Source organism: Oryzias latipes, chromosome 8, assembly GCF_002234675.1.
Source record: "Oryzias latipes chromosome 8, ASM223467v1".
NCBI lineage: Eukaryota > Metazoa > Chordata > Actinopteri > Beloniformes > Adrianichthyidae > Oryzias > Oryzias latipes.
In genome coordinates, this window is record NC_019866.2 from 20,272,998 (window position 1) to 20,291,621 (window position 18,624).

At 44.3% G+C, this 18,624-nt stretch overlaps 1 protein-coding gene across 3 annotated transcripts; it reads left to right on the forward strand.

The window, feature by feature from the left end:
* Positions 1-960: 960 nt before the first annotated feature.
* Positions 961-15,607, forward strand: tcf20 (transcription factor 20). Of its 3 annotated transcripts, none has more exons than XM_011478523.3 (6): positions 961-1,522; positions 2,934-10,884; positions 11,014-11,107; positions 11,215-11,264; positions 11,372-11,466; positions 14,313-15,607. In XM_011478523.3, exons 2-5 carry the CDS (start codon positions 3,895-3,897, stop codon positions 11,423-11,425), a joined length of 7,188 nt encoding a protein of 2,395 aa, XP_011476825.1. In that variant the 5' UTR covers positions 961-1,522; positions 2,934-3,894; the 3' UTR covers positions 11,426-11,466; positions 14,313-15,607. The 3 variants fall into 3 exon arrangements, with proteins under 3 accessions (XP_011476825.1, XP_011476824.1, XP_020561122.1); XM_011478522.3 differs by having other exon boundaries at positions 962-1,522; positions 11,215-11,278; XM_020705463.2 differs by having other exon boundaries at positions 962-1,275; positions 11,215-11,278.
* The last annotated feature ends 3,017 nt before the right edge of the window (positions 15,608-18,624 follow it).

The window sequence follows — 18,624 nt, forward strand, 5'->3', positions numbered from 1 at the left end:
ATGATGCTCTAAGAGTGCTGAGTGAGACATCAGTCAACAGAGCGCTGGCTATCATTTTTAACTTCTGCAAAGCAATTTGGCTCCTTTAGGTTTGCATTTAACCTTTACGAGAATGATGCTACCAACGTTTATTTCACATTTTTTTCACACTGATGTCTTGCTTTGTTCATAGAAGACCTAATTTTTTTATTCTTTTCACATTGACACCCATTCCACAATGCATATGGGATGTAATGATTAATCAACCTAATCAATGAATTCGTATTTCTACAATCCAACCAGATTGATCTGACTGAGGCAAGTTATCAATCCAATCGACCTATATCATTATAAAATTGTTTCAAGTAAAACAAATCGATTATATCAATATTGTAAAATGGTATTTGGATTGAGTTTGTTTTACGATAACGTAGAATCGATCAAGTGACATCACAGCGGACAACACACATGATGGCAGCAAAAACGATCAAGTCATCATCACAGTCAATGTGTGGAAACACTGAATTTTGCAAACGTGATCATACAATTAAAACAACAGTAGGCTTTGTGAAACTAAAATGTGAATGGATTTGCCATTCATTCTGATTTACTTGTTGGTACACAGATTTAATTTATACTTCATCAATCGCAAGAAATGCAAGGAACCTGGAAAACTTCACCTGCAATGTTTGGTATCCAGGTATTTATCTCTGAGTCGCAGTGGTGAAATATTTTGGCCAAAGATGTCCTGGATGGTTGCATGAATGAATGGTTACACCCCTACCATGAATGCATCCTGATGGCTTCATGAGTCTATTTTGCCTTCATTTGGCGTAAAATTCTAACAAAAGAGGCCATGGCTGCAAAAGGCATTTGCACTTTTTGGATAATCCCAGATTTTATTGAAGAAAAACAAGAAAATCAATTATCAAGCAAAAGCTTGATGGTGGGAGGGGCGGTGGAGCGATGTGATGGAGTAAGATGAGGGAGGGGGTGCAGGAATATGAGTGTGTGCATTTTCAAGGCGGTCTTTCTGCTGCGAGGAGGGAGGAAAAAAAACTGTAGTCTGACAGGAAAACGAATAGCCGCTGATCAAAGCATGGAATGGCTGTTTTAGCGGCTGGGGACGGAGGCTGCATGCCCAGAGATGTGCGGGATTTGCGTGGTTAAGGTGGAATCACCTCAGCGGCGCGCGTGAAAGAGGGAACAAGAGGAGCGGGGAGGGGGCGGGGGTGCGTGGACCTCGCTTGGACCCACAGGCGCCCCGATTGTGCTCCGCTCCCATCATTTTTGGAGGTGAGGACAAAAGAAAGGAGCAAGAAGAAGAAAGGAGGGGAAATCGGAAGAAAGGCCCGGGATTGTGGGTGTCGTGACGGGGCCCCCCGGATTCTCGCCGCCGCTGGTCGGGGTCGTCTGGACTCCGAAGGCTGAGGCGGGAGCGGCGGAGCGGTCGACTCGAGGCTGGGGTTTCCTGCCACAGCTGCGGGATTGTCACAGAACAGCCTTTCAGTCTTCGTGGGGCCTCGTATTGCTGCGTTTTCAGGTATGCATCCAGGGAGAGTTAGCTAGCCTGTCTCCTGCTGACTTTCCTCTGCCTGGCAAATGTTTATACGAGGAAAATAATGTCAGTCTGCGTGACGGCAGTTTTTAACGCCACTCGCTTGATAGAATACGTTATTTGGGCTAGCTAACCCACTGAGTGGGTTTCTGGAGGGGTCACATCTGCACCTAATCACCTCTCTTTTAGCAGCTAAACGCTGCTCGGCTGCCTCTACAGCTAGAACTATAGCAGCTCACAATGTTAATAAATATGACCAGTCTGGTGGAATAAATGCTAACGAGGGGGTTCTAGCCTAGCTTGTGTTGCTAGCTGGAATATTTAATTTGCAGTGTCTGAGGTATTTGAGCTAAAGCTAGCCCGAGAACAGGCAGCCTTCCAGGGCTAATTGTAATGCGTATACCTCGCTGTTTTCGGCTAATGTGTAGCAGCGACGGCTACAGCTTTGTTGATGTGACACAGAAATAAAACTAAACCAGCGTCCGATCATCATTCACACTCATTACGGCTCCAGCAGAGATTATTGGGGTTCTGACAGACCCGTTTTTGGGATCGCCGCACTCTCCGTGAGCCTGTTCCTTCCCCAGTGAGATGTTGTGATTAGATTCGTCCACACAGGGGCTAATAAGTGACTGCATGTTAATCTACATTGCACACATCCCTCTAAGATTTACTGGACTTGCATGTGGGATTTCTTGATCAGCTGTTATTCTCTTTATTGGCTTGTTTTCCCTAAAGGTTATCACTTGTCATTAGGTGGCCTTTGTAAGTTTATAACCTAATTGTTTCTGACAAAGGAGGCTGTATCTCTACTGGCTGTTAAACATACCATAAAGGTTGTTTGCATCCATTTAAGCTCTATTAAAAACAAATTATTATCATGTTGACATTTGGTTAAGCTTTGGGGTGAATGGTATCTCCACCAGGTTGTTTGTTTACCAGGAAATCTTTATTTTTTTTATCCACCTTGTTGCCATAACGGTTTCCTACTTTTCTCTTGAACAAAGCGGCTTCTTATGAACTGGAGGAAGCAGCTGAAGCTTGTAATGTTGCAGCCACAGTCTGCGTAAAAGCTGCATTTAGAGAGCGTATTAGAATCAGAACCATAAAGACAGTGAAGCATTAGAAAGGCTTTTTAATTAAGCCGGTTGAATGAACTGCATGAAGTATTGTTTACATTACTCTTGTTGTGGAGAACTATCTACGTTTCATTTGGACTTAAGTGATTATATTGTATTTGATCGCTAAAGAATGTCCCTAATAAGGAATGTTTGACTCACTCTGTAGTAAGATTATCCAAATGTAAATATAACGGAGCTTTCTTTGCGGTGAACTTTATTTGAAAAGCGCTTTCTGTTTTCTAACCCTTTTGTTGTTTTGTCTTTTGTTTTTACAGAACTGTGCAGAGCTCTGATCAGCTGCTCATGGAAAGAAAACTTCCATGCTTGGATGGACTGAAAAAGAAAGACGGAGAACAGAAACGGGAGCTGATGGAACCTGAGATGGACTGAATGGATTACAGTTGTTCTGCTCAGGTTTTCCATGGATTTATTTAAGCTGAAATGACGATATAAAGGAAAAGGAAAAGAAGAAAAAAGCGAAAGCATGCTGAAGATACCACCACCACGAAAACTCTGAAGTCAGAGGGGGAAAAGGAGTCAAACTACGTACGGACCAAACACTTTTCTCAACCCTGCATGAATCTGGAGAAACATTTCAAGAGCTGACGAAGGCATCCATGGAGTTTTTATCTCTTGGAGTGTTTAGAAAGGATCTGCAATCAAAACTCAGTTTTGTTTCTGGAGCTTTTGTCTCACGCTGGTGTGAGTCAAATCCAGGGAATCTTTCAAATGTTGACAAACTGAAGGGTTGGTTAGCGTAGCAAAGCAGTGTACTTTTTTAAAGATTTAGATGATCAAACATTAATTCAACCCAGTTTTATCCTAAAATAGCATCTTTGGGTTGAGGTTTCACAGTGCGGTGGATCCATGTAAAGACATTTCAAGTTTAGTGATGTGGATCATGATAACGCCTTCTCACTTCTTTGGATTCACATTTTGGAAATCTGCGTTAAGTCTCTGAAAACATTTTTGAAGATCAAGTTTGAATGCAAGCAGAAGAAGAAAATTTATGAGTGTTCAACCTCATCCTCTACACGTTGTGCTCCAAAAAAGACAACATTTATGTGTCTTTGCTTCAGTGGATTTCAAAAGATTTGGTTGTTTTACCGCCTGGCTGTGAACTTTTTTTTTTTTTTTTTAATCGTGACAGCCATAAACTTTCCAGATTTTGATTTGAGTCATTCCCACCATCAAACGGACACTGACAGTTTTTTTTAACCAATCCTTGGACAGATAATGCAGAATTTTTCGAACAGTCCGGCTCCTCCTACCCTCCCCCCCGGGTTTAGTGGGAGAGGTGTGGGTGGACCTTCATATCCCCCTCAGCCGACTGAGCCCCAGATCTCCCCAAGGATGACAGATGATTATGTGGGGATGCAACAGCAAAGCATGCACAGAGGCCTTCCCCACCCAGGTCAGGCCAGCCACATGCTTAGCTACAGTGCCAGAAGCAGAGGAGTTCTGGAGCCAACTCCAACACAGGGTAACATTCACAGCGGCGGCGGCAGCAACAACCCCTACAGGAAGGACGCTATGGATTATTATTTTTCAATGGGTGGAAAGGACAGACACAGACGGGGAGGGATGAGTTATGGCGGAGGTTTTGGGTATCCCGGTATTGATGGACATATATCCCACCAGTACCGGCACCCTGGACCTAGTTCTGCCCCGTCTTCTGGCCTGATGTCGCCTTATCCAGTAGACTATGCTTCAAGTGTTGGATCGGGTGGAGGTGCAGGAGCCTTCTCTCCTTCTCATCAGTATAGTATGAATCAGAGCCCTTCAATGCAGCCAGTGCCAGGAGCTCAGATGCAACACCGCCAGCACGGGCAGAATTTCCCTGCTGTCCACCATGGACAGCAACATCGAAGCTATCCACACTCCGGGCACAGGATGACCCCACAGTACCCACAGTACTCTCCACAGGGTGGAGCCTCCACAGGGTCATCAGGAATGTATAGCCCTCCTCTTCAGCGATATCTGGATGGAGCTGCCAACACTGGCTTTGATCCCAAAGTCAACAGTTCTCCCAGTGTCAACTCAAGCTTAAACTCTGTGTCAAGTTCAGTTGCTGCTAACAATGTGGGACTAACAGAGACTGTTCCACAGAGTTACCACGCTACAAACTATCCAGGATATTCCCCACAGTCACTTCACAAGCAAGCCACGCTACAGCACCGCAACTCGCAGCATAGTTTAGGTCCAGCTTATGACACCCCTCTCAAAATGCAGCACCAGGGTCCATCTCCAAGCTCTGCTTATGTGAAGCATCATCAAGCCTCTAGCACTAGTATAACTCAACCAGCATCTCAAGACATAGCAAAATCCCCAATGAATCCCAGCGCACAGCAAACCCAGATCAACCAAAACTTTAGCCCAATCTCCAACCCCTCTCCAGCTGCCTCTGCATTGCATTCACCAAGCTGTAGCTCCTCTCCGTCCCCATTGATGGGGATTCCAGATGCACACGCAAACCCCCCAGGTCTTGGTTCTTCGCATCCTCCTTCGTCAAACCCCCGTAGCAGCCATAGTCAAGGTAGATTACTGCAGACCATGCCTCAGTTGAGCCCCACACCCAACTCAAATAGCAGCATCAGTAGTTCTGGTAGTAGTGGCAGCCATAAAGCTCTCAGTGTGACTTCTGTCGGAGGGAGCGGTCTTCCTCCAACTGGTCGCAGCAAAATGAGTCGAGGTGTGGGGATCGCATCCCGTGAGGAGTATTCGGCTTCTGCGCTTGATAAAATGCAAGATGCTGGTCTGAATAGTCTCAATGCCTTGAGCTCACAAGTAGCTAATATACCAAACACTGTTCAGCACATGCTCCTCACCAACACAGTACTCTCGCAAAAGAAGAAAGATATGGGACAGATGCAGCCGGGCCCACATACTGTTCCTCAGTCTCTACCAAGGAGTCGAAATGAAAGTATTGCCTCGAGTGCTAGCACAGTCAAAGATGGAAGCGTAGCCGGGACCTCTGATGGCGCCACCCTTGATGTTGGTGTTGATGAAGACTCTTCCTTAGCATCAGGTGGAGCCTGTTCAGGGACCAAGATGGAGCGAGAAGAGCAGCTTTCTGAAGGAGAACATCAGAGAGTGAGGCAGATGAGTGGTGCGAGCAGTGGTTCAGAGACTAATTGCTATATTCAAACACAGACTGGGGAGCCATTAAATATTAAATCCTCTGATATACCACCAAGAGAAACATCTGCGACAGAAACAGAATTAAATGAAGCTAACGTTCCATCCCCATCACCATCATCTCCATCTTTTAGGTGTCAGACGTCAGAAAATGCTCCAACTCAGCAATTATCATCAGCAGGCTCCTCTTCTCCAGCCTTTACTGTCTCCAGTATTCCTCCTTCTCAGTCCAACTGCGTCTCACAAAGCGGTTTGACATATAATGACAACAGTGGTGGGGAGATAAAAACTGAAAATGAAACTGCTGTTGAGAAAACCCAGAAGGTCAGCAGCCAAATGCAGCAAGATGCAGAAGTCAATATTCAAAGTGACCAGGACAAAGAAAATAGATTGCACTTCGCATCCAATTCACATAGTAATAAGAAGAAGGACAAATGCACATCAGAGGAGCAACAAAACACAAGCGGCGTCGGTGTGATCGTCTCGGCTCGTTCTGAAGGAAGTCATGCTGAAAAGAGGAAGCATCACCAAGACAACTGTGTGGAGGAGAAACAGCCACACTCAAGGGAGTCAAGCAGTCATAACGGGGAGGAAGGTGTAGACCTGAGTCTTTATTCCTCCCACCACCCAAAATCAAACTCTGGAAGATCTCAAAACCCTCCCCAGTCTGCCCCACATAAATATTCATATCCAGAGTCCACATATGGCTCAGATTTGTCCATGAAGAGCAGAGTGAGGCCTGGACCTGCGGGTGGAATGGAACCAAACCCCAGATACTTGGGGTACCAACAGTCGCAGATTGCTTATGGTCCCATGCATCCGAAAGAATCCGGGTCTGTAGCCGAGGCTTTGGTGAAGAGGGGCCAAGGTGCCGGACCTAAAGGTCAGGAAGAAAATTCCCAGATGCAGCCATTCCAAAGTCTTTTGCAAGAAGTTCTTCAGGGTTACAATTTAGATAGACGCTACGGTAGACCAGAGCAGGCCTTTCCTGCCCATCATCAAATGCAGCAGCAGTTTTCGAGCAGGCACCAGTTTGGCATGACTGAGGGCACAAGAATGCAAAGTGGATTATCTGAGGGTTCGGCTTATTCTGCCCACATGGACAGCTCAGGAAAGCCCCCAAACCAGAGGCATGGAAATGAGGCAATAGATCTACAATCTTCGGTCAAAACAGAAGTGTCTAATGCTAAGGTTCCTCAAAATATAGAAAAAACAGAGGCAGGTGTCTCCCACAGTCATTTATTACAAGAGTCCCAGCACACTCCTCCCAAACATATAAACTTAGCCGACTATTCTCTGCCTCATAAAAAAGTATTATCTAATTTTCCCACTACCTCTTCTGCTGTGCAGGAGCTCCTTTTGCAAGAGCCAGAGCCGATAACTGGCTCCATTGGTCAAAGTGAGGCTCAGAAATCATCAGGCTCCACATTAGCCCCATCAGAGAGGCGCTCTGTCATATGTGATGTGTCGCCAAAGAGACGCAGCACACCGGAGAGGGACAGGGAGGGTGGAAGGGAAAAAAGTCAGAGCGGAGCCTCTGTGATTCAACAGCAATTTTCCTCTCCAGCAGCAGCCAATGATCTGAGTAAAAAGGATCCTAAAGAGAGGCAAGTTGGGAAAATAGAAGCGGCGTCAAAAGAGGCTGGAATGGAGGCTGTAAACGTACAAGCTAAGCATCATTCTAGCAGTGAAGTTAGTGAAAATGACGTGGAGTATCCGTCCAAATCCGCCCATTCATCGGCTGAGATGGCTGCTGACCCCTTCGGGCGAAGCAGCGTGGATATGAATCCAATGGCCTCTCACTCTGTAAGCACCAATCCTTTGTCTTCACCATCAAGACATCAGTCATATCTTCACGGTGTTGATCTGTCAACTAGCAGCAGGACTTTTCCTGGATTCCGATATGGAGATACAAGAGAAGGCAGTATGAGGTCACGTAACAATCCGCATTTTCCCTCTCACCATCCATACCAGCATTTACCCCCTCAGTCTCAAGCCACAAACAAGCTTCACATGTATCCACACCCCCGTGGCCTTCCTCATCACCCGCATGAAATGAGTGACTGGGTCAAAGCCATGAACAGACCTTTTAAGGAGATGATGATCATGCAGCCTGGCTCTTCTCCTGGAAGACACAAAGCCTCCCAGTCAGAGCAAAGACAGCAAGGAACCGACATGCCCAGTGAGCAACTTGCCGGCAACGCGTCGCTCCATCATCAAAGCGGCTACTATGATATGAAAATGTGGGATTCAGCTCACAGCGGAGGAGACGGCGTCCGAATGATGGAAGGGGACTCTTACTACAGAATGCAACCCTCCCCTTCACTTCCACCTCCATCCTCTGCTCCCAGAAGTTCACACGGCCCCGTCCCTCCAAAAATTCCTCATAGCCAAAACGCTGCTGAACCTGAGGTCTCCAAGAGCGGCCCAGAGGAGGCCAAACATCCCTGCCAGCCTCCTCCTCCAAGCTCCACTAAGCTTCGAGCCGATACAAACTCCACTCACCCACAGCTACAGCGTCACACTAAAGCTGGCGTTTCAGGAGACACAAACCCACTAATGCTAAGGAGGAGGGTTCGCTCTTTTATCTCTCCAATTCCTGCCAAAAGACAACTCCAGGATTCTTCTCAGCAGAGAGTAAATACAAACTTAAACCACTCTCCTGCTGTTAAACCAGAACCCAGCCATCACCAAGAAGATGACCCATCCAGCTCAGATATGCCATGTCCCAGGCTCTCTTCCCCTCTGGCAGGAGAGACCACTTTTTCACAACCTCTGTCTCCATCAAGTGGTCACACCAAGGCTATCCCTTCCAGAAAAGGAAGAGGGTTGAAGCTGGAGGCAATAGTGCAGAAGATCACCCCAAATATTAAAAAGCCAGTAGGGCATACAGATGATGAGTCCAACCATTACCCGGGCTTTCAATCAGAAATGGCAGCATTCAGTGACCCACAGGAGCCAGACTTGGGACATTTCTCCAGGGCTGCCGGAGGGGATGATAGTTACATGGAGGAAAGTCACTCGCTAAACGAAATGATTCCTTTTCGAGGTGTTGATGACACTTTAGCTCCACCTGCCTACACCTGTGAACCCCATCAGACACCTCAAGTCATCAAACAAGATTTTGATTTTGGATTGGGAGCCGCTGTCGCTTCAGCGTCTGGTGACAAGGAAGACTTTGCTCTGCTCGGACCTTTACCCCCTCCTCCCCCGCTTCCTCGCCCGGTCCAGGGCTCTCCCCCTCCGTCTTCATCCGCCCTGTCCGATATTCAGCATTTCACCAACACTTATCAGCAGCTGGAGACACGAAGAGGGGAGCAGTCTGCTGCTAACCTTCTTCGGCAGAAACTTCAAGAAACTGGCATGGGATTTGACGATTACCCTGGCAGTGACTACTACGGGACCACCCCTCCCCACCAAGGACACATGCTGAACAGACAACATCAGATGTCTCAAAGATCCAGTCTGTCGCCGCAAGACTCCAAGCCTCTGGAGAATCTTGTGCCTAAAGGCTATTTCCCTTCTGGAAAGAAAAAGGGCCGGCCCGTGGGGAGCGTGAATAAACAAAAACGGGCTCAGAACCAAGTTCAAACACAGGCCCAGGCTCCAGTCCAGATGCAGAACACCACTCCGAGTGCTCCTCAAGCTCCACCCGTGTCCACTCCAGCTGCTCCCACACTCCCAGCAGCAGCACAGCCTGCCAGCAGCAGCGCCACCCCCACAGCACCCACTCTGCCAGAGAGCGAAAGCACTCCACCGCCAGACCCACCCGTTCTAACCCAGGTGGTGAAAGCAGATGTGGAGAGCGAGGACACGCAGCCAGAAGCCGAGGCGAAAGCTGCACGCCGCAGACGCAGAGGAGTGAAAGACGAGCCCTCGGAAGCGAGAGGCCGACAGAGGAGGAGAAGAAGAGTGGCTGTCCCTCCGACACCATCGGTGGCCAAAGAGGACCCTGATGAAGCTGTGGGGGGTGGAGGAATCCAAGTTTTCCTGGATCCTAACAGAAGAGGCCCGTTTATCCCACACATACACGTGGAGAAAAAAGTGCCAGAGATCGGGGCAGTGTGTACCATTGTTAATGCAGAGGAGGACAAAATGAAAGGGGAGCGCAGTGCAGTCGGAGGGAAAGCCAGCGGGAGTGGAATAGATTCCCTCCTGACCTCAGCGCTTTCCTCTCAGGTATCCAGGCGAGACAGAGAAACGGAGAAAAGAGACACAGACGAAGTAGAAACCACGCTTCAAACAGGCAAAGCCCTTCCCTCCTCTGGTTATGTCATTTCAGGCCCGGTGATAACAGAGAGTAACCACTCAGGCCGCCTGCTCTGCTGCCTGTGTCAAAAATGGGCAAATTATAAACACCTGGGAGATCTCTATGGGCCGTACTATCCAGCTGAATATGCTGCAAAGCTGCCTAAGAACCAGCCCCAGATCAGACAGGGTCAGGCCAGCACAGGCAGAACTGGACCAAATTCAGACACGAGCTCCAATGCTTCCAGCACAAACCAAGACACAAAACCCCACAGTGTTGACGCCAACAGCCTAGATTTAAACCTGACTCCTGCAGTAAGTACGGCCTCCCCGGCTGGAACAGAGGAGTTGATGTTCATGGCCAGCAAGCTTTTTAACGCCACTTCATCTTCCTCCTCGTCCTCCTCCTCTTCCACCGTAAAAACATCTGTGACCTGGGATGCGAATGTGGATAGCCGACCTATCCCTGAGCTCAAAAGAGAGCCAGATATTGAAATTGAGCCGCAGCAGTCACAGAAACAGCCCACAGATGAAGCTCAGCAGCGCGCTCAACACAGAAAGCTGACTTCCCATCCCCGCTTCAAAAGAAGACACAAGTCCCGGGAAGATTCCCCCAGGATGGTGCCCTCCAACAGCAAGGCATCCCTACCCTTTCAGCCCCCTCCACCCGCCTTGGACTCCCTGGGACCTTTGGCACAACTTGCACAGCTGCCCCAGATGCCCCTGGATCCAGAGGAACTATGGGTACACGAAGGGTGTATAGTGTGGACCAGTGGAGTGTACCTCGTCAATGGCCGACTGTACGGCCTCCAGGAGGCACTAGATGGCGCCAGAGAGACGGTAAGTGTGGCCTTTTGCAGCCTTTGAGCCATTTGTGTGTCTTGTGAAGTTTGTGAGCTTCTGGTTGAGCTCTTGAGTTTTTTTCTGTCCCAACCTTGAAACATTTTTTCATGTGCCCCTTGCACTCAGAGCTGCTCATACTGTGAGATGCTCGGCTCGACTTTGGGCTGCTACAGCAAAGGCTGCACACTACGCTATCACTACCTTTGTGCCATTGAAGCAGGTGGGTAGATGTGAAGAATGCAGTGGCTCCGACCCAGACGTAAGATCAAACTGATTTAAATTATTTCAAATATTCTCTAACAAGTTTACATGCTTTCTTTTCTCCAGATTGTGCTCTGAATGAGGATAACTTCTCTTTGAGGTGTCCGAAGCACAAGGTAAAAAAGGAGAGGTTGGTTTTCATTTATGTAGTTCTTTGATGATCCTCATTTTTCTTTGTATGAAGTTTCACGCCATCCCATTAATGCTATTTGTCTTAAATCAGTTTATCCAAAGCCTCCGGCCAGCCAAGGCTGTGGAGCAGTCAGAGAGAGGCTGAGGAAACCGGAGAGAAAGAAGACACACTTGAACCTGGGATCTGTGAGTTCAAGCTCTTCTTGATGCTTTTGTGTCGTCGTGTGCTCAGCTATCTCCAAACCAAATTCATCTTTATTTATAAAGCACTTTGGAACAGACAAAATAAAAGCACAAAAGATAAAATATCGACAAAGAAAAAAATATATATATATTTTATAAAACTTTATTAGTCCCTCAAAGGGAAATTATCTTGTTATAGCTCTATTACAAAAACAGCAGATCAAGAATAAATAACAAATGTACATTTAAAAAAATGAATACAACCAATATTTATTGTCTAGAGTCTAGCTGACAGGAAGAAAGATCTGTGAAAGCGCTCCTTCCTGCAGGGAGCTCCTCAGTGCAGCCATGATGCAGAGGATGATGATGAAGATGAGTGTCCATGATGGATTCCAGTTTCAGCAGCATCCTCTTCTGACCCACCACAGCCTCAGACTTTAGGGGACATCTCAGAGACAGATGAGACAATGGACAGGCTGCCAGATCTTCTGACAGGCTTTCATCTCAGCGTGGCAATTAACGAATACAGCATAACGTAAAGAAATGTGACTAAATTCAGAAAAGCCTTTTAAAGCTGAATAACCCGTTGGGTTCTATTTGAAGTCACTCAGCTCTTGTCTGAAAAGCAAACCGGTTAGTTGACTATTTTGACTTAAAGACATTTGAAAGCATTACTTTTTCTTTCGGTTTCATTATTTTGAAGCTGTTCAAAATAAATGATAATTTCATGAGTTACTGTCATCCAAATTTAGCTAAAAGACAGAACAAAAACACTTAGCTGGGTTACTTCCTGTATTTTAATTTAAAAAGAAAAAAAAAGGATATTTGGAAGATTTAAAATCATTTCTGACAGGTTCAAGTTACAGCCGACGCATAATAGTAAATAAAGCATACAGAAAGTATTCAGAAAGACTCAAAGCACTTAACAGTCACAGTCACACCATCATAGCGACTCTAAAAGTCTAAATAGTAGACTTAGATTTGAAGTATCTGTTAGTTAATAGTCATTTTCTTCTTTTTCTGTTTATGAAACCCTTCTTTTCTGGAGAAGACAGTCAGCCAGTCATGTTGAACAGCCATTCACTTCAGTTTTCTCAGTAACAGAAGCAACATTTTAACATGTAAAACTACATGTTTGGGTTTTTTTTGTTGGGTTTTGATGTGTAAAGTTTCACAACTGTCCTCCTTTATAAATCCTGGCTGGTGTTCAGGATTCTGTTTATGCAGCACTCATTGATGTGACCCCGATGTCCTCACATCTGTTGTTCCATCACATTCAAACCAGCCTGTCACCATAGAAACGCGCTCCATCCCATCTTCTTTTAGTTTATCATTGCAGGATTTTTACAATCCTTATGAAAGGCGTTTCAGCATCTATGAAGCAGGGAGCTTTGGGGGAATTTTAATTGTAATAAAGTTTGATTTGTCAGATACTTTTGTGCTTCATTTACAAAAACATGTCTTAGATTTTTCTGAAAATGCTTCCTGATAGACTCGTATTCATGTTGTGTTCTTAGGAAGCAGAAATGCTTGGCTCCTCCTGCCTTTGATCCGTGAGTCTAAGGTTTGAAGTGGAAACAGTTCTTCCTCATAAAGATAGTGTTACCGTAGAAACACGGCTCATATAAGGCCCCTAACACTGGAAAGGCTGACAGGAAGATCCTACTGGTAAAAAAGCAGGGATGTGGATCCTCCACCAAAACTGATTGGTCATATGCCAGAAGACACGCCTCCCTAGAATATCCAAACTTAGAATTTAGGAGTGAAATAAAAATCAAATAATATTAAAAAAACACTTGAGGAGGAGCAAAATAAGCAACAACGAAATTTTCCAGATAGTAAAATGAAAAATGTAATGATCTTAAGAAATAGCATCAAGGCTTTTTTTTTTACTTTTTTTTTCCTGAATTCCTGTTTTTGATTTTGTTTTTTAAGGTTAGATGTTTATCTGCCTTACATCACTGCTGATGAACAAACAGGAAGTTGGTTGTGTGTCTGAAAACACCCCCACATGGTCAGTTACACCAACTTCTCTTAGTGTCAGAATTTCTTTCTTGGATGTAATATTTTTCTTTCTAGCTGATCTATCTTAAATGTTGTGAAACTTAAAACCATAACCCACTCAAATTAGCAGTCTGGCACTCGTATCCCCTTACTTTATCCCCCTCTCTCTTTTTCTTCTATTCCCCCCCCCCTCCCCCCCCCACACTTTTTCCCTCTGTCTTACCTCTGTAAAAAAGAGAAAAAATATATATATCTACATCAAGCTCCCAGGCCTCTGGTAGAGGACCCGAGCTTGGGTGAGATATATATAGATAGATTTCATAGAGTTCACCTATCGCAGTATATTTTTGGAACATAACCTCCGCGATAAGCGAGGAAACGCTGTAGCCCCTTGTTACTGAGCAAAGGTATTATTTTTTAAGTAATAATTTACTCAAATAAAGTGTTAAGGATGGTACTATTAAAATACTTTTGAGAGCAAAAATGTACTTGGGTAAATGTTGCCTGGAGTTACCCATCTGCTGCTCAGTACTGAGAAGAACAACCAGCCTCCTCTTCATCAACACAGAGAGATGTTTGGTTGTTTGCTTTGCCTTCACACTGTTGTTATGCTTGAGTGTGTATTTGCTTTGCAGCATCAACGCCTGAAGCTTGCTATCAAAAAGCTGCAGGTAACGGTTTCAATCAGGCCCAGTGCTCATTTAAATCTGTGAATTTCCTTTTATTCTGTCTAGAAATTGTTCAGCAGAAAAGTTTCTTTGCATTTGTGTACGTAGGAATACAGCTAGATCCTCAATGAACCGACTTTGGTTTTTGAAATGAAACCAACTTTTTTTCTCTTCTAGGTTACATTGGACAATGAGAGTCTGGAAGGCGGGACGATGCTGGACTGGCATTTTGCAGGAGATCAACTAAAGGGAATGTACAATTTCTTTACCGGAATCAGCATTATTTACATTCAAGACAATGGAGAACAGATTTCTTTTCTTTTTTTTTTACATTGATCTTTAAAAAAAAAGGACAAAAACACAGAGGAACAAGAAAGAGACTTTGATCAAAGTGGGATGAAATGAGACATCAAGACCAACAAAGGAATTAAAGGAACTTTTATACCAAGAACAAAAGAAACAGACCTTCTCTCTAGGCTTATTTTCATTTCTCAGACGCCCTTTAGAGTTTTTGCCTCTTGTTTAACATCATCTACAATATCGTTTCTCTTTTTTTTGTTTGCTTTGAATAAGTGAACTGGGAGAAAGTTGGGTGTCCAGTTATTACTTTAGTCCTTATTATCATTTTGTATCCTTGCTAGTATTTACTCATATCAAAGGAAACGGATGTATCTCGCATTGTATTTAGTCAAAGGTTTTGTTTTGCATTCCTAGAGAAGAAGAAGTGATGATGTCTGGAATGTCAGGGTCAAGTTTACCACAAAGACATTATTGCCTTGGAGAACGGACATCTGTTGCCTTTAAAAAAAAAATCCTGTATGAGTGAACAAGGAGCGTGTGAGGAAAAAAAACAAAAACATGTCTGAGTCTTTGATTCCGTTTTGGTCCTTTTGAAAAGTGTTCTTATTTTTCATCGCTGGGGGTTTTTACGGTACAGATAGTAATCATGAAAAATTAGATGAAGAGTCTTATTTTTCAAAAACAAAACGTTACAAGAGATGGAGAGACACTTGGCAGCAGGAAAAGGCAAAACCGTGGACGAGTGTTTGCCACCTTTATGAAGAGGACAGAAAAAAGATGGAGGACATTGAAAAACGTTGTTCTAGGTGAAACTTTGTATGTGGCTTTCTTTTGACTAACACACCTGAGGCGTGGATGCATCATCATCATCATCACACCTGTGACTGGGCCAGCCTTCCTGGCCAGAGTGAACTGAGCCAAACCAAGGACTTTTGAACAGTTTGGACGTTTGGTCACACAGACGCTGAATCCATTCAAACCAAGCATTGCCATCTGATGTCAAAGTGAGTCATACATGGTGTCGTCTTTCTCATTTTTTATTGTTATTCTTGTACAAAAGATAAAAGAAAAAAAAAGGTCAAAGGAAACAGTTACATTATCAAAAACATGCTGTATAACAAACCTGTCAATATGTATATGAATTATGAATACACTTAAAAATGCTTCAAGTACCCTCTTATTTATTTTGGATCATTTGAATTTCTCATGTTAAACCAACTTTTTGGGGGAAAAACAGCACATTATAAGATGCGATAAGTCTCCATATTGACTTTTTTCTGTCATAAGTGAGAAAAAAAACAAAAAGCTTCATGAGCACGCCCACATTTGACTGAGTCAACTCATTCTTCACTCAGATCCTGTGGACTTTGTTTCAGGAGGTTCATAGTGTTAACCCCTTCACGGCTTGATTTTTGCCCGTTTTATGAAAAATATACTGTTGGTTTTGGGGTTTTTTTTCTGTTAAAGGTGATGCTAAATTAAGTGGAGTCCTGGATTAGAGGGTGTGTTGCAAATTAACAATGTACAACATGATGGGGTTAACACAAAGGTAGGGTTTGCTGACAACTTCTTCAATATTTAATACAAATTCAAAATTTACGTTTTTCAGATTTGATTTACTATGGTGAACAATTTGATGATTATTTTTTTCTGATTTAAATTCCCAAACATTTTGGCCTAGATACTGTATCTGTATGCTGACATCATTTATAGAATGACAAATGAATTAAGTTTCATCAACAAGATTCTGAAGATTAAATATTATAGATGGATGGATACATTATTCTGTTACAGATCCATGAAGTTTTAAGGAGCTCTTCCGTTGTCACAGATTGAACACCTTTTACTCTTTTTACAAGTGTTTGTGTTCCAGCGATTTAATGATATCAGGCATCAATGTTTGACAGGAACCTTTGTTTGTTTTGACCAGTGAAGGTCTTCCATTCCACAAGATGTTAATATGAGCACAACACTGTCCAGCTGGGAAAAAAATTATTCCCAATCCACTAAAACAATGTTGGTCAAGGCCCATTTCATGAAGCCCCACAAAGCCCAGGAAACCCCCATAAAGCTCCTTGAAGCTCCACGAAGCTCCATGAATTTCTACAATGTACCAATAAGCTCCTGAAATCTTCAGGAAGCTGCAGTACAATTGTGGAATAATGCAAATTTGGACTGAGGGCTTTAAAACACCAAAGCCCTTTACCAGCCGTTCACCTGCTCAGAGTTGAAGAGATCTTTTTATTTCAATAGCTACATTTCAGGTGTTTACCCAAAAACATTTATAGTGTATTTTGTACTTCTTTGGGTTACAGTCATGGGGATATTTTTCTGGAGTTTCCCCTATTTTTTTTTTTTTTTTTTTTATGCATTGCCATAACAACAAACATCTGATGCACACAAGGTTGCATGAAAGGCTGTTTTATAAGTGGATATGAATGTTGAAAAGGCCTGAAAACTACAACTATGTAGAAGAGGTCCGGCAAAAACGCAATTACGATAGAAGAATCCAATACAAAGATAAGACATGAAAGCAGCAAGGTGAGTCGGTGATTAAAAAAAAAAGGGAGTATCTGTGCCTGTTATCAACAGATGGCCTCATCTAGGTGACTCACCTATAAGCAGATATACCAAACACGTAAAGTTATCTTTCAGTTAGGATCTGTTATTTATTTTGTAAATAGTACACATTCCATCCTCAGCTATCGTCAACGATGCATGCAATTTTTGTTGCCAAGATACAGTTACAACACTACAATCCAGGCAGCATTTCAAGATTTCTGCCACTCCTCTCTCTGTAATTTCCACAGCCTTCCTGCAGTTAGTCAGCTGCTCCAAAACAGCAAATCCAGAGGTCTTGGAAGACCTGTGAAGATGCTTTTTTTGAATTTATGGGTGTATCCAGACTGGACACATTTGGTTTGCTTAAAGCAAACCAGAGCTCGTTTCCCCCGATAATCTGGAACAAATTTTGAGTCTGAATACACCGAAGCAGACCCTGGTCCGGGACCTGGAACCACTCACTGACCCATCTTTGGAGATGGTCCCAATCGGTTTGCTCTGAGATTCCTGAGTTTCAATACAATCCATCCTCTGAGCGAAACAACTGAATCAAAACAGCCAACTTAGCCAGTGATTACGTGATCTAAACACAGTCAGAATGTAGCAACAGATGAGCCTCAAACAAACGTAAAGCAACGATTGTCGTGTTTTCAAAGAGGAAAAAGGGTCCAACTCCTTACTTGTTATGTTTATTTTAAAACCGCTGAAAACGCTTCTTACATGCTTTTCTGTATCTCGTTACACGGCACATGCTGCTGTGACATCATCCTAAAAGCTACCTTGTAGTTCCTAAACAGAATTCTCTCAAAACAATGCCATAACACCACAACGATCAGACACAGCATTCATTCAGTCATTCATTTTTTTGACCGTTTTTCCCTTTCGGGGTCACAGAGCTGCCGGAGCCTATCCCGGCCACTTGTGGGCGAAGGCAGGGGACAACCTGGACAGGTCGCCAGTCTGTCGCAGGGTAGAATGTCCACAAACACACACCCATTTACTCTCACACTCACACCTAGGAAAAATTTAGAGTTGCCAATCAACCTATGAAGCATGTTTTTGGACGGTGGGAGGAAGCCGGAGACCCCGGAGAAAACCCACGCATGCACGGGGAGAACATGCAAACTCCACACAGAAAGGTCCCCCGTGGATGTAGTTTTTCAGGTCCCCCAGCCGGGACTTGAACCGGAGGCCTTCTTGCTGTGAGGCAAGAGCGCTAACCACTGCGCCACCGTGCAGCAAGTCATTGAAATTTGATTGGATGAATGCAGGCTCATCAAAACATCTTTAAAACCTTGTGCTATCCTAGGCACGTTAACATTGGGAGTTCGGTCATCTAGACACACTAGACAGTGTGCTGAACCTTTTTTCTTCAATGATTTGTGATCTTCACTGGTGTCCATGGATTACATGAAATCTTTCCATCTTTATCCACCTTTGTCATGGTAGGGAGAACACGTCAATGCTCATCTTGACCCCATAGGATAGCACAAGGGTTAACGCGGTATGAATTGCTTTTAACTGTTTTCCTGACAATCTATACGTCATCAACACTTATCAGCGGGCCTTCTTAGAGGTCTCCTTGCCAGAAACCGCGCTGCAGCAGGACTCCACCGGACCAAAGCAG